The following is a 23,201-nucleotide window of genomic DNA, read 5'->3' as shown; positions in this document are numbered from 1 at the left end:
CTCCCTAGTGAGTGGTACGATCTCTCTACCCTGGATTCAGACAATAGTAAAACCACTCCTAAAAAAAAAAACAGCCAACCCACTATTGGCAGAAATATAGATCTATTTCACTTCTCCTGATGAGTAAAATAGTGGAAAAACATGTTAATAAACACTTGTATGACTTTCTGGAAGCAGATGATATTTTTCAACTTATACAAACAGGCTTCAGGTATGTACAGAGACTGCTTTGTTAGTGCCGACCAAGGAACTGTGGTAAACTTGGATCAAGGTGGCTCTGCTGCTATGATCATGATAGACCTGAGCGCAGTTTTCAACTCGGTCTCTCATCCTACCCTCATACTGAGGATGAAGGGAGTTGGATTTTGTGGGTATGGTATAGAATGGCTTAGAGGTGGGGTTCCTCAGATGTCCTTTTTAAGCCTCACACTTTTTAACCCCTTCCATGCTCATGACGAGCTCAGCTCGTCATGAGTCACAGTGGAGCTGTGCTCATGACGAGAGGAGCTCGTCATAACGGCCGTGACCCGCCCACGCGTGGCTAATTTCCCACCTGTGCGGGATAATTAATGAGTCTGTGATGAGCTCAGCTCCTAATGAGCACAGCTCCACTGTGAGTCATGATGAGCTGAGCTTCTCATGAGCACAGCTGGGCCCCGGACCCCCCGCCCCTGCACCGTGGGGCAATTACCCCAGCTGCCAAGGGGTTAATCTTTATGTGCTTCCCCTAGCAGAGATTGTTCCTGCTCACTGCCTAGATCTTGTGTCGTGTGTGGATGATGCACAAATCATTATAGCCATACCCTGATGCGGTTCACACATCGGCTCGAGTGCATCAATGTTTAAAAGAAGTATCTCAGTGGATGTCTGCTAGCAGTCTGAAACTGAATAAGGAGAAGACAGAGGTTCTGGTGGTCGGAAATAACCCAGCAAGTTGAACGATTATGCACTCCTTGAAGCAGGTAATTAATATGTCGCTTTCCACCGCTATCGTGCCCAAGGCGTGGAAACATGCTAAGGTGCTACCTTTACTTAAAAAACCTCTGTTGGATTCGGCCAAGCCCGAAAACTATCACCCCATTTCACTACTCCTGTGGCCAGCCAAGATAACGGAGGCGCATGTCAACTCAGTCCTCTCAGTGAGTCAGTCGAAATTGGCACGTTGGACTCCTCCCAGAATGGTTTTCGACCTGGTCACAGCACGGAGTCTGCTCTCTTGGCTGTGACAGAACATCTCTGGTGTGCTCTGGGCGCTGGGCAAACATCAGCGCTGATGCTTCTGGATCTCAGTGCCGCGTTTGGCACAGTGTCTCATGCCATTCTGCTACAACACCTTGGGGAGGCGGGGATTGTCGGCTCAGCCTTGAAGTGGTTTACTTCGTTTCTCAGTGAGAGGTCATTTATGGTTACTGTTCCCCCTTTTGTCTCAGGCATTCACCCCATTAAACAAGGTGTTCCACAAGGTTCCTCCCTCGGTCCCCTTTTATTCAATCTCTATGTCCAACCGCTGGCCGCGGTGGCTAGAAACAGGGGACTGACCATGGTCTCCTACGCCGACGACACTCAGCTGGTGGGGGCACTCCCAAGCGACAACAAGAGCGATGCCCTGAAATTTTGGGGTGATCTGGCGGTGGTCGCTGAGTGGATGACCGCCAACTGTCTCCAGCTGAACGCTAGTAAATCAGAGGTGTTGTTGGTGGGAAAGGACCAGGGACTATGGAGTGAACTTTGGTGGCCAGAAAGCCTGGGTAGTGCCCCCCCCCCTCCTAAGCAAGCCATCAAAAACTTGGGGGTATGGTTGGACTCATCGCTCAGCTATCAAGTCCAAACTAAAAAAGTAGCAGGGACTTGCTTTGGGCTTTTACGCAGGCTAAGACCCCTACTAGGGTTTTTTGTCCCGCCGACGCGCCAGACTATCATTCAGTCAGCTTTAATGTCCAGTTTGGATTATGCCTGTTCTCTGTATTTATGGGAAAATAAGACCGAGGTTGCTCGGCTACAACGTGTACAGAACGCAGAAGCCAGATCACTGATTGGCTTGCCCAGGTCCTGCCTGGTGTCAGCCACACTCCACCGGCTACATTGGCTGCTGGTGGCCAGGAGAATTGAATTTAAGGCCCTTTGTTTCACTTTTAAAGCTCTGAAATTCAACACTACTGGTATTCTGGCCAACCTAGTTATTCCCTACGTTCCCACACGCCAGCTTTGTTCACTTAGCCAGCACCTTGTGAGGGTCCCAAAGTTCCAGAAAGTGTGGGCAGGAGGCCGTTCCTTCCGCAGCAGGGCAGCCCTCCTTTGGAATTCACTGCCCACTCACATTTGAAGCCATACTAACTATTTGGCTTTCTGGAAGGCCATAAAAACATACCTATTTCCTATTGTATATTCTCTGCCTTCCCTATGTGTTGTTGCTTTGCTGACAGCGCCGTGACGCCCCTTTGCTGGGGCAGCTGTTGCGCTATACAAATAGCAGTACCATAACATAACATAACATAACATAACATAACTGATCTTCTCTGGCCAGAGTATCAAGGGGACTCTGAGATCCCCGTCCAAGCACTGACAATTCTTGGCTTATGGATGGACAACAAACTTACCATGAACATGCAGGCCCAGGTATTTGGCAGGGTCCTACTTCGTTATTCTAACAGGAGTTAGGAAAGTATTACACTAGTTACTACTAGAAGAGTATTTTTGAAAGGTTTAATTTGCTCTAGGTTAGACTATGATAACGCCCTTTATATAGGGAGTACAACATATGTTATCAAGACTTCAAGTAGTCCAGAGGGCTGCAGCGATGATTCTATTCAAAATTCCTAAACATCAATAGGATAGCCAGCTTTGGCATCCCTGCACAGGCTGTTGATGCAGCAAAAAATTCACTTTAAGGCCCTCTGTATCGCCCTTGAATTATATACAGAAGAGGCCCACCAATCATACAGAAGTTGATTTCTTGATTTTCATGTAATTCTGCAGGCTACATTGACATTCGGAAAGGGTATGAAGGGGAAAAGCCAGAGAAATCCAACAGATGCAGTTCATTGGACCGCACAAGTAAGACTGAAAACTAAACCAAGTGGCATGGGTGGTCTTTTCACCAGCTACACAAGGAATGATCGAAGGTAAGCCAGGAAATAAACGACAGCATCCCGCAGTCAGCAATCACTATCTTTTTCGACGTCATGCCCGAGCTTGAGCCAAACTTCTCCATTGCGCATACAACATCCATGCCTTTTACGACGGAGCCAAATATGACGTGCTTGCCATCCAACCGCGTGGTCTTGGCAGTGCATATGAAGAACTGAGAACCGTTTGTGTTGGGCCCAGCATTAGCCATGGACAGAATTCCAGCGCCAGTATGTTTGAGTGTGAAGTTCTCATCAGCAAACTTGGCAACATAGATTGATTTTCCACCGGTTCCATTGTGGTTCATGAAGTCACCACCCTGACACATGAACTCGGGAATGAATCTGTGGAAGCACGATCCCTTGAAACCAAACCCTTTTTCCATTGTGCACAGGGCTTTGAAATTTTCGGCTATCTTTGGCACGACATCATCCCAGAGCTCCATTTCGATGCATCCCAGGGGGGCACCATCAGCGGTGACATCAAAGAATACCCTCCAAACCATGGTGGCGATTATATGGGTTGAACAGTGTTGGCGGTTACTGCTCGTCTGCTTCGAAGCTCCTGCCTGGTTGAGAGCACAAAGAGAAAGAACCACCCATCTTTGACCCTGAATTTTGCATTAAGGGCTTGTAATGGCCGCTTCCCGAGTGATAGTCCCGGTCGGCCAACGTTTAAGAGACCTGATCAGTCCTCGGCCATCGACTATATCATGGTTAGTATGGAGCTATGGCAAAAGGTGACTAATTTTGCTACAGGAGAAAGATGCAAAAGTGACCATAACCCTCTAGTCATGACTTGGGACTGCCAATGGTCTGGGACTAATAATACTGGCGAAGAGGAGTTCCAAAACAATCTGGCCATCGTAGAGGGGAGGAGGCGGATAAGATGGACCAAGGTAAAAGAATCAGAGGAATCATTACCTAAATTGTATGCTAGTATCTTCCCAGTGTTAGAGAGGGCAAGTGATCTGGCAGGGAAATTAATGTACCCCGACTTTGATAGGGAAATAGGAACCTTACATCACAGACTTACTGAGGCTCTGGCTGTCTTTTTTTTTTAGGAGTGGCTCGAATAGTCCTAAATCTGGAGCCCCAGGAATTCATGGTATACTAAAGCATGCAGGGTAGCGAAACAGGCCATTTTGACAGAATTGAAGGGGTCCGACCATCTACGTATTAGGGAAGCTAGGAAGGCCCACAAGAGTACCGGCTCAAATGCAAAAATTGAATGGGAAACAGCCAAGTGGCAAGAAATCAAGAGGGCCCTTGATCACAAAGACAGTAAAAGTTTTTGGAATCTTGTCCACCAGGGGAAAGTTGAAGGTAGAACTACACTTGACCCTAACATTGACGAGGGCACTTGGTTCTCGTATTTTAAGGATCCGTACTCTACTTCCCCCTTAGAATCAAATTTAAATAACACTCCAGTTTGTCATTTTAACCCCCGAAGTCTACTTGATTCACCCCATTTGTATTGGGAGAAGTGGAATCCACCCTGGCTAAATTGCAACCCAATAAAGCCCCAGGATTGGATAAAATCCCGGGTGACTTATTTAAAAGTGAGCAGCTAATCTGGGCTCCCTACCTTGTAGCGTTTTTCAATGGAATTCAGTACGGTCTCCCTGCGCCGCCGACGTGGGCTGGCGCTGAGATTGTCCCAATCTACAAAAAGGGATCCCCATTGGAACCTTCGAATTACAGGCCTATTAGCCTTATTGACGTTCCGTAAAAACTATATGGGAGGTTATTGTTGGGGAGATTGCAGGAATGGATCGAAGAATAGGCTATACTGACCCCTCTTCAAGCAGGCTTCAGGGCCAAGATGTCTACAGTGGATCAATTATTCAGGTTACAGCTGATTCACTGGAAGCATGTAATACTAGAGCAGGGGAGTTTATACCTCACGTTTGTTGACTTGAAGTCAGCTTTCGACATGGTCGACCGAGATCAACTATGGAAGATCTTGGACACCATGGGGGTTCCACCTTATCTCTGTTTACAACTGCAACGCCTTCATGAGGGCACTTATGCCCGAGTGAGGTATGGAAAAGACGCACAACTGACGGCCCCATTCCCGATTGATAAGGGGGTCCGTCAGGGTTGTGTACTGGCGCCAACCCTCTTTTCGCTCTTCCTCAATGGTTTAGTGGAAGATCTATACCACGCAAAGGATCTTGATTCCCCAAAAATAGGCTCCCGCAAATTTCCTGCATTGATGTTTGCGGGTGATACCCTGCTGCTTTCAAAGTCACCCATGGGGATGCAGAGTATTAAGGGAATTTACAGATTTTTGTAAAAAGAGGAAACTCCAAGTTAATATCAACAAAACAAAATATATGGTGTTTAGCGCCAAATCTTCTTCCTACCCCCACCCAGTTATGAATGATACTCCACTGGAGCGTGTTAGTGTTTTTGAATATTTAGGACTGACACTGAATGTTAAAATGACCTGGACCCCCCAAATTGAAAAGGCGAATCTGAGGCTTACTCAGACAATAGGTGGGATAAGAAAAGTTAACAATGGCTGTTCACTGAAGGCAATAAATCCCCTACTGGAGATCTATAAAGGGCAACCTCGTCCGGCAGCTTAGTATAGGGCGGAACTTTGGGGGCACAGTAAAACCAAAATATTAACGATAACAATAACTGAAAATAAATTCCTCCGAAGTACCATAGCATTGCCAACTAATACCCCACTGGTCCCACTTAGGATGGACCTGGGTGTCCTTCCTGTGGCGAATCTTATCTCAAGCCGACCACTGCTATACTGGCGCTGGCATTTGGAGTACTGCTGAATTAAGCCACTACAGGAAGGAGCTCAGGATGTTTTTACAGCTACCAGGAGCAGTGGGAAGAATACCTTGGCTGTCCTTTGTAAGGGACTCCTTTAAGGCAATTGGGAGGGAGGATCTTTGGGCAACCCCGGAGGAAGCATGTGCAATTACCTAAAAAAAAACCTTATACAAACTCTTGAAAGATTATAATTTGTTGTCTTTAAATCAAGTGTATTCCACCGCAAGCTTGACTTGGGTGTTTCTGAACTACAAATCTAGTTATTCTTTCGAACAGGCTTTGGACATAATACATCCATCGTCGACAAGGAGGCTTTGCCTCCAATTCAGATATGGCACCCTTCCGTTATTTGCAACAACAAACAAGTGGACAGATGATTCTTGCTATCTCTGCCCTGGTTGCCATGGGAAAGAAGAAACAGAAGCTCATGTGGTCTTTTTTTGCCCGGCCTATAAGCAGGCTAGGAAAAAATGGATCATACAATTATGCAGGAACCTGGGCATAAGGAATTATTCGGTTACACTCAGAATTTTAAAATCTGAGATGGAATCATTGTTTGTTATTGCAATGTCCAAATTTCTTCAGGAAATGTGGATAAAGCGAGGGCGATTCTTAGAAATCGATGTCTAGACAACATGATTTTCTAGTTTCAGCAGTTTTACTCTGGAGTGTATGTTTGTTTTTAATCGGCCCCAATATAATGTTTAATAGATTTTTAATGTATTTTATATTAACTTATTTTTTTTAGACAATCGGGCCCCAAATGCTAAACTGTATGAATTTTGTGAATGCTATGACCTCTGCTGCTCTTTACTGTTTTTTTATAATGCCACAATTGCAATTTAAGATATGAATGTTATAATTTCAATTGTTGTATTTTCAGTCAGTCAAAAAATTACTTTATTTGGTATTTCATTACCATAAAGCATACATGTACAAAAACAATTTAAAATAGCAAACACTTAAAAGTTCCTTTAGTTAAAAATGTATTTTCTCATTTTTCATTTACAATTTAACCCAGACATTATCGGTGGTCTGTTTCTGCTTTTTGAAGCTGGGTCTCAACAGAGTTCATAAACTTTACCCCGCGGCATATTAGAATGTTTGAACCTGCTCCCATCCAGCTGGTCACAGCTTGCCTGCAGGTACGAATCTGTAGTATATTAAAAATTGGTTTCAGTAAAATTTTCCTCTTTTCTTTAGAAGCCTTACACGTGCACAGGAGGTGGCACAAGGTCTCACTGTGATAATCACATAATCTGCATCTTTGTTCCTGGTGTGTGACCTTCCATGACGGGATCAAATCTTTTGAGAAATGGTCGCCCATTCTGAAGGCCATAAATTTTATTTTTAGTGATAACCGCAAATGTGCAGTAAGATAGGGCTGAGGTTTTAATCTTTTGTACGAGTTTAGAATGGTCCATGCGTGTCGACGTTTGGCCAAAGTCTTTTTATCTTCTACCAAAGATAAGGCTTTTGCATTTAACTTGAACATTTTTTTAAAGGTTGTTGTTTCCGGTGGATTGTTCCAAATCTCCACAATTTTAAGGGTATCTAATGATGCTCGCAGGTCGTTGCCCCATGAGTTGGGTTCCTGTTGGTCATATTGTTTTTTAATTTCTTGCCAACATAAGTTGTTTAGGGATCCTATTTCCGATAAACTCATTTTCCAGCACCATTTCGCTAGGGCTGCTTTCCTTTGGAATATTTGATTTTGTAGCCCAAATTCTAGACTTATTTGGGCAGGAGCTGCTCCTTTGTGTAATTGAAAGACAGCTTTATATATTCTTGTCTGGAGTGTGTTTAGAATGGCTGCTTCTTTCCCATGCCATATTTCCAGTCCATATGAGAGGGATGGTAAGACTTGGGCTGCCATTACTTTTAACAGGTGGTCATATGATGGGCATTGCAATTTCTTTTGCAGAACTTTATAAGCAAAACTCAGTGATTGCGCTTTTGCGGTGATAATTCTTTTATGTTCTAAGAGGGACATATTTTTACTTATTGTAACCCCCAGATATTTGTAAGCAGTTGTTTCCTCAATGAGCTTGCCTTTTGTTTGCCACTTAAAAGATTTTCCGCTAGAGCCCGTCAATCTCACCACCTTTGTTTTTTTGATGTTTAATTCCAGGCCTTCTCTCTCGAAATAGTCTGTTAGCTCCGATATTGCTCTTTGTAGGCCTATTGGTGTTTGGCTTAAAACTACAATGTCGTCTGCATATTGTAGACACTGGATGTTTTCGTTGGCCAATTTAGGCGGATGTCCGTTGACCTTCTTGAGTTGATCTTTCAAATCGGCCAGATATATATTGAAAAGGCTTGGTGAGAGCACGCAGCCCTGTTTGAGTCCATTAGTTATTTTTTGTTCTGTGGATATTCTTCTTCCATCACCCAGTTTTATTTTAGCCCATGTTCCTCTGTATAATGCCATAATTGTTTCCGTTAGTGCGGGCGGGAGACCCAAGAGGTTCAGTTTTTCCCATAGGTGTTTTCTTGGAACTCGGTCGAAGGCGGATTTCAGGTCTATGTAGCAAGCTATCAGACCGGTCTTCCTTTTCCTTGCTCCTTCGATTAATAATGACAGGGCTGACAGGTTGCTTAAACAGCCCATTCCTTCCCTAAAACCGGTTTGGAAATTGGGTAATATTTTATGATCCTTTATCCATTGTCGTAGAAGAGACAGTATACAAGATGAAAAGAGCTTAGCCTCCACGTCGATTAGAGCTATTAGCCTATAATTGCCAGGTTCCATTCTGCATCCGCTTTTATGAAGAGGGTGGAAGATATTTCCTTGCCAAGACAGTGGAATCTTTTTTTCCTTATGGATATAATTAAACAATGGGGTCAAGTAATTTGCCCAGAAGTCGATATCATATCTGAATAAGGCATTTGGCATTCCATTTGGGCCAGCTGCTCCCTCCGATTTTAATTTCCTTATTAGGCCGGTTAGTTGTTTGGTGGTTGTCAACGGCGTTTGTTCCTCTTGGGCCGTGCCTTCAGGCCGGCGGTTTTTCCACTGTCCATGAACTTTTTCTTTTTGTTCTTGAGCTTTATTTTGTTTGTTAGGTGTTACTGTATTAGTTTGGTAGGTCTGAATGTTATACAAATTGTTAATATATTCGGCCCATGTTTTTTCGCTTATTCCTATGTTAGGCTGATCACCCGCTCCTTTCGATAATTTGTTTATTATTTTCCAAAATTCTCCGCTGTTTGGTAGTTTGCCTGTTCTCAACAATTCTTCCCAGACATCCTCTGTGGGAGATTTTTTTGCTTTTCTGCAATCTTCTTTGTATTCTTTCCTCATTTTTTGTAAGGTGATATTATCTACTTCTTTTCCTATCCTTTTTTCTGCGGCCATTATTCTTAATTTTTTCGCAATTTCTCTTTTCTTATCTCTTAGGTTGAAGTTATACCACGGGTCTTTATTTACTTTGTGTCCATGAGTTACCAGAGTTTTTACAGCAAATTTTCCTAGTACGAATTTATGTAAATTCTCCCAGTTTGTTATGGGTGATCGGTTTTTTGTGGCATTCATAAGATTTACGTATTCCAGTACTGAGTCCATTATTTCCTTTTTTATTGGGCCCTTGCTTTTGATTTTCTTCAGTTTATATATCTCTGGAATCGCGGTAAGAAATTGTAATTGTGTTTTTTCTTCGATGTTTTTCCTCATTATTATCTCTTGTGGGGAATGATCGCTCTCTGGTCGAATTTGTATTCCAAAATAATCTATGCTCTTTTTTAGTTCATTACTTATTAAGGTGAAATCAATTATGGAGCTCCTTTTGCCGCTGGTAAAGGTGGTTTTGGCAGGTATATCTCCCTCTGTATTTCCATTCAGGATTATTAGACCTAGAGATTCCAGTTCTCCCCAGATATTATCAGTTTTTTCCTTGGTCCTATTAATATTTATTAGGTTGCTGTTAAAATCGCCGGAAATTAATATCTCGTGTGATTGATGAGTTTTGCGTAAAGATTTTATCAAATTTATTAAAGTTTGGGCTTTATTCTTTTTTGTGGTCTTATCTGGGTGGATATATATATTCATAATTATTAAATTCCATCCTGGACTTTTTTTACTTACTTTTGACTCTATTTTGATCAGTTGTAACCAGTTTTCCCCTGAGTCGAGCAGTTCGGTTTTCCAATCTAGGTTGTTTGTAAAGAAGAAGGACAGGCCTCCCCTTGGGTGTCCATGCTTTGCCAATTTTTCTGCCAGTATGTGGTGTTCCTCGTATCCCATAATTTGTCTCGGGGTTAAATTCCATGTTTCCTGAAGTAATATTATTTCGAATTTACTCAGGTAGTCTATTGTCTCTTGATCTTGGGACATTTCTTTAAAACCGTGTACATTCCATGAGCAAATCCTTAATTTTATTTCTGGTTTTGAGGGTAAATTAGTGTTTTGTCTTCGGTTTTTTTGTGCTAATTTACCTACATCAGGATCGATGAGAGTTTAATGCCTGTGCCACCCAAGACCAGTCTTTGTATTCCTTCTGACGTTGGTATTCCTGCTTTGTATTCGTACTGCTCAGATCTTGTTCGGAGATTGATTTGTTTCTTGCTCCCTTTAGGATTGATTGCATTTTTTCCTTTGTGTTGTTGGGTTGGGGAAATTTATTACTTAATAGTGGGAATGGATATTTTATTGGCGTGAGACGCTCTAAGGTTATTCCCCATTCTGAAAACTGAGTCCTGGCTGAAAAAATAAGATCTGCTATTTCTTTGGATACCCAGGTGGTGTTACTTATTTCCATGACCGTATCTTTGTTTCCTTGGATAAATTCTAGGGCTTTTAGGTCGCTTGTTGTTATTCTCCTTAATTTTGGTATTACTTCAAATAGTCGCAGGATGTTTCCCCTGTTTAGTGTGTCTGTATTTCCTTTTGTTTGATATTCTGGTTTGAACAGTAATGTACATTCTGTTTCCATGCTAACTGATTCGAGGTTTCGGGTTTGATAGACTCTCCTTTTTCCCTCACTTGGGTCAAATCGAATGTGAGATATGTTATCGTTCTGGCGGATTGTGGTAGTTGAATCCGGTCGAATGCAATCTGCCATGGATGCATCTTTTATAAGGTGCATTTCTTCTCGACTTATTTGTATGTTGTTTACATTTTGCCCTATTTTATCATTTGACTCATTTTCGGAAATTTCTCTGCAAGTTCTTCCTTTATTTCCTGCCGTCATTATCAGATGAATAATCGGTTCCCTCACTTGATCTGCCTGTATTTTTTGTCTTTGCTCATGTCCCGTTTTTTTCTGGTTGAATGGTGGGTTTCCCCCAATGTGCCAACTTGGTCCTTGTTGGACCAGAGTTTCACCATCCCTTTCTTGCGTATTTTCCTGTGATTTTTGTTGTTCTGGATCCTCTCTATGATTTGGTTTTAATATTTCGTATTTGTCATTGATTTTGTTTGGAATTGACTTTTCCTCATCTATTGGTTTCCCTACTGAGCTTGATGGTATTTTAATCTGATCTGGGGATTTTGTTTGTTCTTCTGCTTCATCTGTATTTTTTTCTCTTTTTCCATCCTCTCTGGTAGAGGTGTCAATGATCTGATTTGTTGGGGCAATTTTTGTTTTTTGTTCAAAAATGGCAAAGAATTGTTTTGCCTGCTTACTTTTAGTAGCTTTTTTTCTCGCCTTTCTTGCCCGTTTCCGTTGTCTTTTGGTTAAGGGTTCTGACGTGCCCGATGAACTCATTGTTTTGTTTTCTTCCAGGCCTCTCTGTAGTAAATCATTTTTGTCTGTATCATTTAAAGTTTTTTCTTCTATGATGTTAATAGTTCTCTTTTGATTTACCATTTTTTTGTCCTCTATGGTATCTATGTTGAGGTTATCGCCTTTGTTGGTTTTCCCACATGTTACTACTAGTATCTCTTTCAAAATATCTGGGAGGGTTGCTAATTTATCTATTATTTCCTTGCAGACGCAATTTTGATCTGTTAGTTTCTTTTTCCATTGTTTTACTTCCTCCTTTTCTTTTATGAGGTATAACGAAATTTTTTCCAGTTTCAGATTTATTCCCGATATGTGGGTTGCAATTAGGTTCATTAAGTCTACCTGCACGTCCAGTTTATTAGATTGAAAGTTCAGTGCGCTAGTAGCTTGTTGTAGACTTTTTAGGAGCACATCCCCCCAGAGTGTAGATTTTCCTTCAGTTTGTTCTGACCGTACCCCTGTTGTCCTATTTAAACTCTCTGATGAAGAAATAGTTATAGGGTCTGCATCTTTTGTCAGGTTTTTTACAAAGTCCGAGACCTGATTTTTAGTTCCTGGTTGTCTGATTGGGCTTGATGTAAGAATTATTGAGGAGGATATTGGATTCATTTTCTGTCCAATTACTTTCCTTATACCCATGTTTTCGTGATGTTCTGGTTTACTCAAGTTTTCGAGACTCAGGTGAGTTGAATCGACTTCCTTGTTGATATTTTCTTCGAGCATTCTCCGTAATTCTGTTTCTTCGAAGATCGAGAATGATTTTGACCACTCTGTCTTTTGTGCGCATTTCTCCGAATTTATTTGAGATCCCAATTTGCTCTGCATAATGTGTGCTGGATTATTTTCGTTAATCTCCTCTGATGTATTGTTTGGTGTTAACTTTGTTTCATTGCAGGTTGCGTGAACTTGTGCTGATGTTTTTATCAGCCAGTTTTTTATTGTCGATTTCTCTTTGAGATTAGGACTCGTACATGTTTCCGAGTCATTGCTCATCTTGCGTTTTTTGCGTGATGCAGACAAACTAGTCGTTTTTTTTTAACTTTTTTGAGGTTTTGCGCCATTGCAATTAATTGGTGTTATTCCCCCTCGCTCTTTTAGAAACTGAAAATTGTACATCACTTTATTGCCTCCAAATTTGAAAGGTTCCCCTGTGGGAGTGTGAGCCTGATCTGAATATTCATTCCCGGTTGGCTCTTCTGGTTTGTTTTTGTTCCCTTGATCTTTTTTCTCTTTTACCGCCAACCTTCTTTTTGCTTTCTGTATTCGAGGTTGTCGGATTTTTCCTGACCGCATCTTAAAAAAAAACAAAAAACTTCAGTTTCCTGAAAAGAGTCTACTTCCTACTCCTATCCTGCGTAGTCTTTCCAAGAGCTTCCCTGGCCCGTCTACCACTAAAGCGGCAGCTGCCGTCAAGGGAGAGGACTTTAGAAGTATGATCCAGGATTGGTTGGATGGTTGTGTAGATTTGCTTTTTTTTTCTTTCCTCTTTCTCTCTTTCCCCCTTTTTTTTTTGGGCGAGGCCGATGGGAGTATATCTCTGAATTACTGAAAATTGGACTCAGTTTTGAAAGAATAATTCAGCTCACTCAGCACCCCTTTGTGTCGTTAAGTGTCTTTACTGTCCGTGGAAAGTACGTTTCTTTTAGGGACTGTCCTCCTGCTCATTTGCTCTTGCACTGCTCTGAGGTGGGTCGATTGGGCTAGTACTTAACAAAAACCAGACGAATGCCGATAATTTTTACTGCCCCCTAAAGTTCCTTGCTGACTCCCTGGACCCTTAGGCCTTGTTCCTTTTACTGCTCTATACAGGTTCGTTGCTCCTTATGGGCTCATTTGCATCTTATCCCAGCTCTCAGATCACTCCCTGGTTGAATCTTTACTGTTTCGCAATCCCGCGTAGCTCCTCCAACTCCAACTCCGACCCCAACTCCTTCCAACTCCTTCCAACTCCTTCAGCCCCTTCCTGCTTCCAGTTCGTGACCAAAACCTTGTGAGGAGCCTAGGGGGTACTTTTGCCTTATCTTATACCTGTATAGGGCCACTTCACTTCACTGATATGGCTAATGTGGCTCTAGCCCTCTGTTCATGGTCTATCAAAAAGTCCCCTTTTCTAGCTCGTGGGCTCTGCGGGTTGGCGCTACCAATTCGAGGGCTTAGAGGACGCAGAGGGCTTCCTGGTGTCCAAATTCCTCTGCCACCCCTCTGCCCAAAACTCCTCTGCCACCCCACTGTTTTAGACTACTTTAACTGCTTTAAAGTGTCTAAATTTTCGTTGTGTTTGTTTAAGTTTTTAAATTTGTTAAAATTGCTACCACTGCTGCTACCACTGCTACCACTGCTGCAGCTGGCTCTTATTCCCCCTCCTCGGCAGCTCAACAGCTCAGCAGCAGCAGCAGCAGCTCCACAATGGCAGCGCTATCGCAGGCTACTTGCCTCCAGTCTTGCCTCAGTTCTCTCAGGTCTCCTCAGGGTCGCCTCCACTGACTGCCGGATGCCTTGCTGTTTGGCGGCCCCCTGTCTGATGACTGATGACTCTGCAGGTGCTTCCGCGGAGCACCACAGCCTGCAAGCGGCAAAAAACAGCCTGTAAACGGATCAGGCTTGGCTTGGCTCGCACTCAGACACGAAATCCATGGTATCCAACGATGATTCTCGGGGGAAAACGCCGCCGCCGTTCCTCCGCTCTCCGCTCTCACTGCTCTCTGCGGACTCTCTGATCCTGCTCTCTAGCGCCACCTCGACTGATCAGTTACCTCAGCCCTGCGCTGACCAAGAGCTCATGTGGCCCCGGCCGGCTGCCTGCCGAGGGCCTGCCTGCCGAGGGCTCCCGCCGCGACCGGGTCGCTCCCGAATTTCGCCCGCGGCCGCTGCTGTAAAGGCTGTGGGTTCTGGCGGCCACCTACGGTCGCGCTCCTGCGCTCTGCTCTACACAGCACGGGGGAGAGGGGCAGGTAGCAACCAAGCCACCAGCCTGTGAGCCGCTCGCACGGGGGGAGGCGAAGAGGCCGGAGAGACCGGGAAGAGTCAAAAATCTGTGGCGCTGCCTCTCACTACAATGGCTTTCCGCTTCCCGCTTCCCTCTGTGGCAGCAGCACTCGCCTCGCCTCGAAGCAAAGGCGTTCTGGCGCTCTGGTGAACTCACAATTCCGCTCACTAGCTCCCTCTAGCTCCCAACAGACAACAAGATTTGAATTGTGAGCTGCAAAGTGAACACAAGGAGCATTAATTATTGTTGTATTTTAATCTCTGTACTTTTATGACCTAAAAAGTCGAAATAAAGTTATTATGATAATCTTACATTCCCTATGAGTGTTTGCTTTTTTAGGCAGTTTATTGCTCTTGTCTAGTGCGTAATTTAAATTGAGCCACATCCAGGTGTTTATGGCGGGTCATCGAAGTGCACGTTTCTCTTAGTGGGGCAGTATGATGTTCAGTGGGGGAGAGGATGTGGCACCATGGTCAGAGCTGCTGAATTGTTTACGCATGCTAACAGTCTCTGCTAAGCTTTGTCCTTATTAGTACCAGTGGAACATACAAATGTAGCAGTGAGGAAGGTGACCTGTCAACCTTTGCAAAGGGCCCTCCACTTCACAGCAGCACAAGTCACATTTTTTATTAACTTTTGATCCATTTGAGCTATAAACAATTTATTAGTTAAAATCATCAGATTATGCAGCAGAAGATTTAGTATGTGGCAAATATGCATGCTGGGAGTTGTAGTTTCACACTGTCCAATAAAGGTTGGGCTTTGCAAGAGCTAACAGGAGGGGGAAAGGCCACTGTTCAACTCCGGTCCATTTGTGTTAGCAAGCAGCTAATTTCTTGAACAAGTTTATAAATGGCGGTGATGGCAATTCCTCCTCCGATGCCGTTGGTGCGGTCCCTGCGGGTGATCTTGTTGCCGTCTGGCATGGCAATGGCAATGTCTGGTGCAGAGGAGTCGTTCCACCACGTTTCGGTCAGAAAGGCTACGTCCGGGGCAGTGGCGTCGAGCAGGTCCCAGAGCTCGATGGCGTGTCTGTGTGCGGAGCGGGTGTTGAGGAGTATGCAGAGGAGGTGGTTGGGTCTAGTCCTTGATGGTTTGGTGGTTCTGTCGCAGGTGAAGCTGCAGCTGCGGCAGGAAAAGGGTCCGTGGGTGCGTTTCGGGGCGGCCTGGTTGCAGCGTTGGTCTCGGTCGGTGTTGAGAGCGTGGAGAGAGTTGGCGTCGTAACTGAGGCTGGGTATGATGCGGTGGGGTGCGCGGGGTCCAGGGGTTCTGGCGCGGAGCGCAGTCCAGGTGCGGATGGGCGCAGACGGGCTTGCCTCTGGCGCGCCTCTGGCGCGCCAGTGGCGCTTCCACTGCACGGCCACGCAGCGTCCTGCATTAAGAAGGGGTGGAGGGAGAGAGGAGCAGCTGGGTGGCGGGAAGCGAATGGGAGAGGAGGGGGCGCAGCCGCAGGGGACGCAGCGGCGGGAAAGGAATGCGGGGAGTGCGGGGAGCGGGGCGGTGAAGAACTAAAGGCACAGCAGAAGGAAACAGGCAACAAAAACACAGGCAACAGTTATTTAAGCAGCGCACAGAAAAACAGGCAACAAATACAGGCAACAGTCACTAAAGCAGCGCACAGGGAAAACAGGCAAGAAATACAATACAAATACGGGAAACAGGCAGCAGATCAGACCGAATAGTTACCGCCCACCACGGGGATGAGGCGCAGGCGGGAGCCTGCTAGTGGAGGAGGACCTCGAACTCCCAGCAGCAGCGAGGGGCAGCAAACAGAGGACACAGCATCAGCAGGGAACGCTGGGGCGGTGGGGGGAGCGCCATGGCCTGAGAACAGGTCAAGGTCAAGGATTGGCCCTTCTTTCAATTGAAGGAGATATTGCAGCAACATTGGACTACAGTGAAATGATTGATGCCTTTAGTAGAAGAAAGGCTAGGAAGATCACATTTTAGCATGTGGTGCTACACACAAGATATTGATTTGTCACAACAAATGTACTTATGCAATATTGTCCTGTCAGAATGAACTCATTGGGCTCTTTACCCGTGTTATTATTCAGAATTCAACTTAATGTATCCTGTTTTGTTTCTCCTTCAGATTCAGCTGTGAAATTTGTACTGCTGTTTTCTTGACCCTCTGGTTCCTTTGGGATTTGGGGGCATGTCCAACTAATCATTAAAGGAGCAGGCAAGTGTTACACTCATGGATATTTGCTCACCTGTTTTCCATCCCCTCAACTTTTTGTCCATGTTACTGATATCCACATTAGTTTGCTTCAGTGATGCCAAAATAGATCCATAGTCCTGCGAAGTCACTTTCTGTCATGTCACTTCTGTGACACAATATGCATATAGAGGGGCCTCACATCTTCCCTTTCGCCCGGGGCCTCAGAAGGCCTAGGATCAGTACTGATCTTCAGCATCTTCTATCCCTTGCATAAGGAAACTCCATTGACTTCTATGGCGGTTCGCTCATAGGACATGGAACCGAGCAGGGGCCTGCTCAAACCACCACGTAACTGTTTACCTGGACCTGATTGGACATTGTGACTGGCTCTCTGTAGTAGTAAGTATACTTGTAAAGCGCACTGTTACTCCATCTCGGAGTGTCCTGGCGCTGTATACCGCTGGGGAACCCATCCTGTGAGATGGTCCCACCTGGGCACCTCCAAGGTGAAGCCAGACATCCCCGGCGCTGACGGGGCCGTTGTGGAGATTAAGCAAGCTATTGCCCAAAGTTGCAGAGTGGGACCCATGGTTAGCGTAGGAACCTCAGCGAGAATTATCGAGTCCGCTGACATTGACCCAAGACCGCGTTGGGAATCGAACCCTGTTCCCGGGCCGATCTCTGCTTCAGGGTCTGCCACTTCTAAGCAGTGAGCCACACTTCCCCACTGTCGAAGTTGGTTCACACAAAAGTGCCCATATAGATGTTTTCAAGTCACTAGTTGCTAACCCTATACTGCAAATAGATTACAATACTTTATTACATTGAGTGAAAACCTGTGATTTATTGCTCCTTCGAAAGATCATATCTTTGAAACCACCCGGTGGATTTTTCGCAATGAAGTGTCTATTTTAAGATAAACTAACAAACCTATTTTTATAAATTGGTGTCAGATTTTTTGTGTTGCATTTCATTCTTATTCAACTGTTATGGTACTTTTTAATGCTTCACACTTGACCCTTTGATAAAACCTGACTGCTCTAAGCCGCAGCTATCCAGCACTGAGGTATGATTTTATTAAGGAACCTGAAGGTGACCTGATACGAAATTGTGTTTTTATTAGACAGTGATGTTACACAACCACGCCATATAGTAAACCACTTTCCTCACACTGACCAATTGTAACATACTGCCTAGATATGGATTCTCGTGTGCTACAATGCAATGTAGACTTCAGCCAATTACCCGCATTTGTGAAAGCAAAATATTCAACAGCATCACTCACCATCTTTTGAACTGGTTCCAGGATCTCCTCCTCCGTCTTCTTCCTCATACAGTTCACTATTGCAGCGGAGTCTAAGGTTTCACAGCCAGTCGCGTTCGCTATCATCTGCACGTGTTCATAAAATAAAAAATAAAAAATATGTTTTTTTTTCTCATTTAGCAATGAGATAATGAGCAGTGTACAAATTAAACCATAACATATATATGCCACTTTAAAATCAAACTTTATTTCATATTTAGTTTACCCGCACTCGTGTTGTCTCTAGAGATTCTGAATCAATTCCTAAAATGATTATTTTAGTCAATAATGTTTGAATGAACAGTATTATCTGAGAGCACAGACATTTAAATGTTATGGACGTGATGGTGGAGATGAAGCATTTACTATTTCAGTTTTCGTTCATACATATAAAGCTTAGCATCAAAGTGCTGAAATATTATATTCCATTGTTAATACTAAGTAAAAACAAATACTTCCTGCATAAACCTCGGAAATATTAGATACTAACTGAGCGATCCCAACCATAATTAATAACAGTGACCCTAAAGTTTGCAAGAATCCTGCAGCTGGTTGCTTAGCCAACCAGTAACATCTCACTGGTAAATAGACTGGGAATGCATTTTGGAGCTTTGAACTATTCCCAAAGGTGGGAAAAATGGTGCAATGTTGATCAGGGACTTGACTTAGCTACCCCATTCCTCGGACACGCAGTCTGACCCTTATTGTTGTGATACTCTTTTATATCCATTTAGGACCACTTCGTCGCCAACAGAGACCATGACTATGAGCAACACCCATCAGAAACCACCCATCTACTAAAAATAGTAGCCACCCAGAGTCAACTTGACTCACCTGAATAATAGATATGTGAGTGCCAGAGAAAACCGGATGTTGTTGAGTTCGTAGTAACTGAAGTTGTCAATGGCATACTAGTACTCTCTTCACTCTGACATAAAAAGTACACAGCTACTCTGTTCAGACTGTGACACGGCTTTTATATTATGTTGAATAGGGCTAGCTTGGAGATCACAGACCACAATCTGTGACGTCTGACTAAAGAGAGGTAAGCGTCTTCCTATACCTATAAATAAAGCACATGCATTGGGGCCACACACCGCCAACCCTTATTCCTCAATCAATGTCCCCTCAACTTCCCAACCAAAGTTATTAATAGGAACAATATTGGCACGCTGCTTCCTCCCAGGCACACAAACATTATATTTCAAGGTCTTCCTCGTGGTGTATAGAGCCTGTTGGGAATATAGACCCTCTGAAGTCAAGCCAGACAAGTGTGCCGCAGAGGCTGCAGTCAGTAGCATAACTAAAGTGAGCCCTCCATCTGCAGAATGTGTAGTGGGCCACTGAGTCTCCCTGATCTCACAAATATATATTGGCCTTGGTCAGAGTACGGCCCCACGAAGGATTTGTAGACCACTGAAAGGTTCCAATTCCTCCCCCCACACCCCACCCACCCTTTGGCCGCCCGGGCCCGGGCCCGTGTTAGGTCCTGACTGCACTTTCCTTTCCTTTCACGTGCCTTACGTTGGAACTCTGTGCTTATAGAACTGCCTCACTTTTTCTAAAACCACGAACTTTCATCTTTCGCAACCAACTCTACTTTCACCCAAAGGTCTGTTCTCCAACGTGTTATGTTTGCAGAATATGCGACAGGTACATCAGTCAAAAAAGCAAACATGTCTTTCGAAGACCTTTTGGCTTTTAACCATCACCTTCAGCTAATTGAATTCAGGAACAACCTCCGCCTGCTTGGTATTCCGGAAGGGAAGGAAGGGGAAGATCTGAGACAAATTATAGTCAAGTTACTACAAGACTCTTTTCCGGAACATCCAGGCTGGGACTGGAACCGTTAAGTGCAGCGAGCTCATCGCTTCCCCTTTTTCTTGAAACGGCAATACAACAATGGAAAGCCTACTGAAGGGCAGCCTCGGGTGTTCCTTGTGTACTTTGGCAACTTCCTTCTAAGACAGTTGGTGTATGACCAAGCTCGCCCCAACTCTAAAAAAGGGGCCTACGGAATTACCTTCTTCGCCAAACCAGACTTTTGCCACCAGACTGTGGAGCGAAGGTGGCACCTACGACAACTGATTTCCCCCTTCCAGCAGCTAGGCGCTGAGGTAAACCTCATGAACCCGGCAAGGCTGAAGGTTATCCTGCATAGCACTACCAAGGTTTTCTTGTCCGAGATCAAAGCCAAAGAGTACCTGGAAGAAGTAAAGCTTAAGAAGGGACACAAAGCCTAAGACTGGGGAAAAGAGACAGGGAAATAAAAGGGGTGCTGCTGCTCTCTTCTCTCTTTTCCTGCAACTATTGCAACCTACTGTTAACTAACTCCTCCAACCAGTGGGGAGCAACCTCACCGTCAAAATTCAATCTCTCATGTGCTTACAATCTTTTCTACATGTTTGGGGGCGCACAAGCAGGGGTGAGCCCTGACAGAAAGGGGGGAAGAGAGGGCAAGAAGGGGAAAAATCATGCACTTATACACTTATATCTAAAACATTCGGTACTTAATCTCCGCACAGCACTGGGCAGGCTTAGTAGCCGATCACAAGATTAAAGTTATTTATGTTTCTGGCTGGCGTGACCAGCAGCCGAGGCTCATGTATGACCTCCATCATTCAGGCTTGGCCTGATTGCTCACGTAAAGGGGTGGGTGGGGAGGGTGGAGGGGGGGAGGCTGGGGAGAGGGGTGGGAGGGGTGGGAAGGTGCACAGATAATACACCTGGGCGCAAAACACTCACAACACTCTTTTGAAAAATTGACTATATCTCTAAAAACAGCCTTACTGATTTTCAATCAATCAATCAATCAATCAAAGCATTTATATAGCGCACTACTCACCCGGAGGGTCTCAAGGCGCTGGGGGGAGGGGGTCCGCTACTGCTCGAACAGCCAGGTCTTGAGCTGCTTCCTGAAGGTGAGATGGTCCTGGGTCAGGCGGAGGTGGGTCGAAAGGGAGTTCCAAGTCTTGGCGGCCAGGTAGTAGAAGGACCTTCCTCCTGTGGTGGCTCTTCGGATGCGGGGGACGGCGGCGAGGGGCGTGGCTGGTCGATCGAAGCTGGCGTTTGGGAGCGTAGAAGTTGAGGCGGCTGTTGAGGTATCCTGGGCCTTGGTTGTGTAGGGCTTTGTGTGCGTGGGTGAGGAGCCGGAAGGTGATTCTTTTGTTGACTGGGAGCCAGTGTAGGTCTCTTAGGTGTCCGGAGATGTGGCTGCGGCGGGGGATGTCCAGGATGAGTCGTTCTGAGGTGTTCTGGATCCGCTGGAGTTTCTTCTGGAGCTTGGCGGTGGTTCCGGCGTAGAGGGAGTTGCCGTAGTCCAGACGGCTGGTGACGAGGGCCTGGGTGACCGTCTTCCTGGTCTCGATGGGGATCCATTGGAAGATCTTACGTAGCATGCGCAGGATGTTGAAGCACGACGAGGAGACGGCGTTGACTTGTCTGGTCATGGAGAGGGAGGAGTCCAGGATGAAGCCCAGGTTGCAAGCGTGGTCTGTGGGTTTGGGTGCGCTGGCCAGGGCGGGGGGCCACCAGGAGTCGTCCCAGGCGGCGGGTGATGATCCCAGGATGATGACTTCCGTCTTGTCCGAGTTCAGTTTCAGGCGGCTGTTCGACATCCATTTGGCTACATCTGTCATACCTTCGTGCAGGTTGGTTCTGGCGGTGGCGGGGTCGTTGGTGAGGGAGAGGATCAGCTGGGTGTCGTCGGCGTAGGAGATGATGTTGAGGTTGTGCTGGCGTGCGATGGCTGCAAGGGGGCTCATGTAGACGTTAAAGAGTGTTGGGCTGAGCGAGGAGCCTTGAGGAACGCCGCAGATGACTTCGGTGGCCTCCGATATGAACGGGGGGAGGCGGACTCTCTGTGTCCTTCCGGCGAGGAAGGAGATGATCCACTCCAGTGCCTTCTCCTGGATTCCGACGTTGCTGAGGCACTGTACTAGGGTACAGTGGCAGACAGTGTCGAAGGCCGCGGAGAGGTCCAGGAGGATGAGGGCCGCTGTTTCTCCGTTGTCGAGCAGGGCTCGGATGTCATCGGTAGCTGCGATCAGGGCGGTCTCGGTGCTGTGGTTGGCCCGGAAGCCAGACTGCGAGAGGTCGAGGGAACCGTTCGTCTCGAGGAAGGCGGCCAGTTGCTTGTTGACGGTTTTCTCGATGACTTTTGCCGGAAACGGGAGCAGCGAGATGGGGCGGTAGTTCTTGACTCCAGGCTCTTACCTTTACACCACTTAGATGGCTAAGCTAGATTCACTACGAATTGTTTCAGCTAATGTCTGCTGATTAAATGATGCCTCTAAAAGGCAGAAAGTGGCTCTGGGTTTAGGAACACTTGGGGGGAACATCATATGCCTGCAAGAAACCCACGTAGAACAGTCACAAAAACATCTACTGAATACCCTCGGGTTCAAAGTAGTGGGCGCCACCACGCAGGGGGCTAAAAGAAAGGGAGTGGGTGTTCTAGCCGACAGAAGATTTGTCACTAGCAACCCACAGACTAAATCTGACCCACTAGGGAGGTGGGTCATTACTCAGATTCAACTCCCCAACAACTCTTCTATTACCCTTTGCTCAATATATGGGAGCAACGCCGATGACCCTGGGGCTATTAATCAAGTCTCCGGCAAGCTAGTGCACTGGCCCACTCCCATAGTGCTCTGCGGGGATTTTAATATACATCTACCTTGTGACTGGGCTACTAATACAACATGGAGATATAAAGGTAGGAAGCCACTAGTTTTTCAGGCCTTAGCAAATCTTATTCAGACACATGGATTAATAGACAGCTGTGCGACTACAAATCCTTCACAACCCGGCTACACTTTCTACTCTGCCCCGCACCAAATCCTAGTTAGATTAGACTACTTTTTTATCTCTGCCTCGCTTACCAACAACTACACAATTGATATCACACCTCGCTTTTTATCTGACCATAACCCTCTCATCATCACCTTCAAGGGGCTTGGACAACCTAAAGAGGCTACTAAGTGAAGTTTTGAAAAAGCCCTACTGTATGATAGCAGTTACGTAATTCATATGCAGGGATGGATTCAAGATTTCCTGGAGATAAATATTGGATCTGCTTCTCAAATGATAGTCTGGGACACAT

General features: G+C 45.3%; 1 protein-coding gene and 1 pseudogene across 4 annotated transcripts in view; both read right to left on the bottom strand.

The window, feature by feature from the left end:
- Window positions 1–23,201, bottom strand: part of LOC144797772 (fatty acyl-CoA hydrolase precursor, medium chain-like) — a 300,448-nt gene that overhangs the window by 142,413 nt on the left and 134,834 nt on the right. For all 4 annotated transcript variants that reach the window (XM_078668531.1, XM_078668532.1, XM_078668534.1 and 1 more), the window contains exon 8: window positions 18,080–18,184. In XM_078668531.1, the coding sequence (XP_078524657.1) occupies window positions 18,080–18,184 (105 nt within the window). The remainder of the gene's footprint in view (window positions 1–18,079; window positions 18,185–23,201) is intronic.
- LOC144797777 (peptidyl-prolyl cis-trans isomerase A pseudogene) lies at window positions 3,020–3,631 on the bottom strand (annotated as a pseudogene).

Source organism: Lissotriton helveticus, chromosome 12, assembly GCF_964261635.1.
Source record: "Lissotriton helveticus chromosome 12, aLisHel1.1, whole genome shotgun sequence".
NCBI classification, from domain to species: Eukaryota; Metazoa; Chordata; class Amphibia; order Caudata; family Salamandridae; genus Lissotriton; species Lissotriton helveticus.
This window is presented reverse-complemented; position numbering and strand designations above follow the sequence as displayed.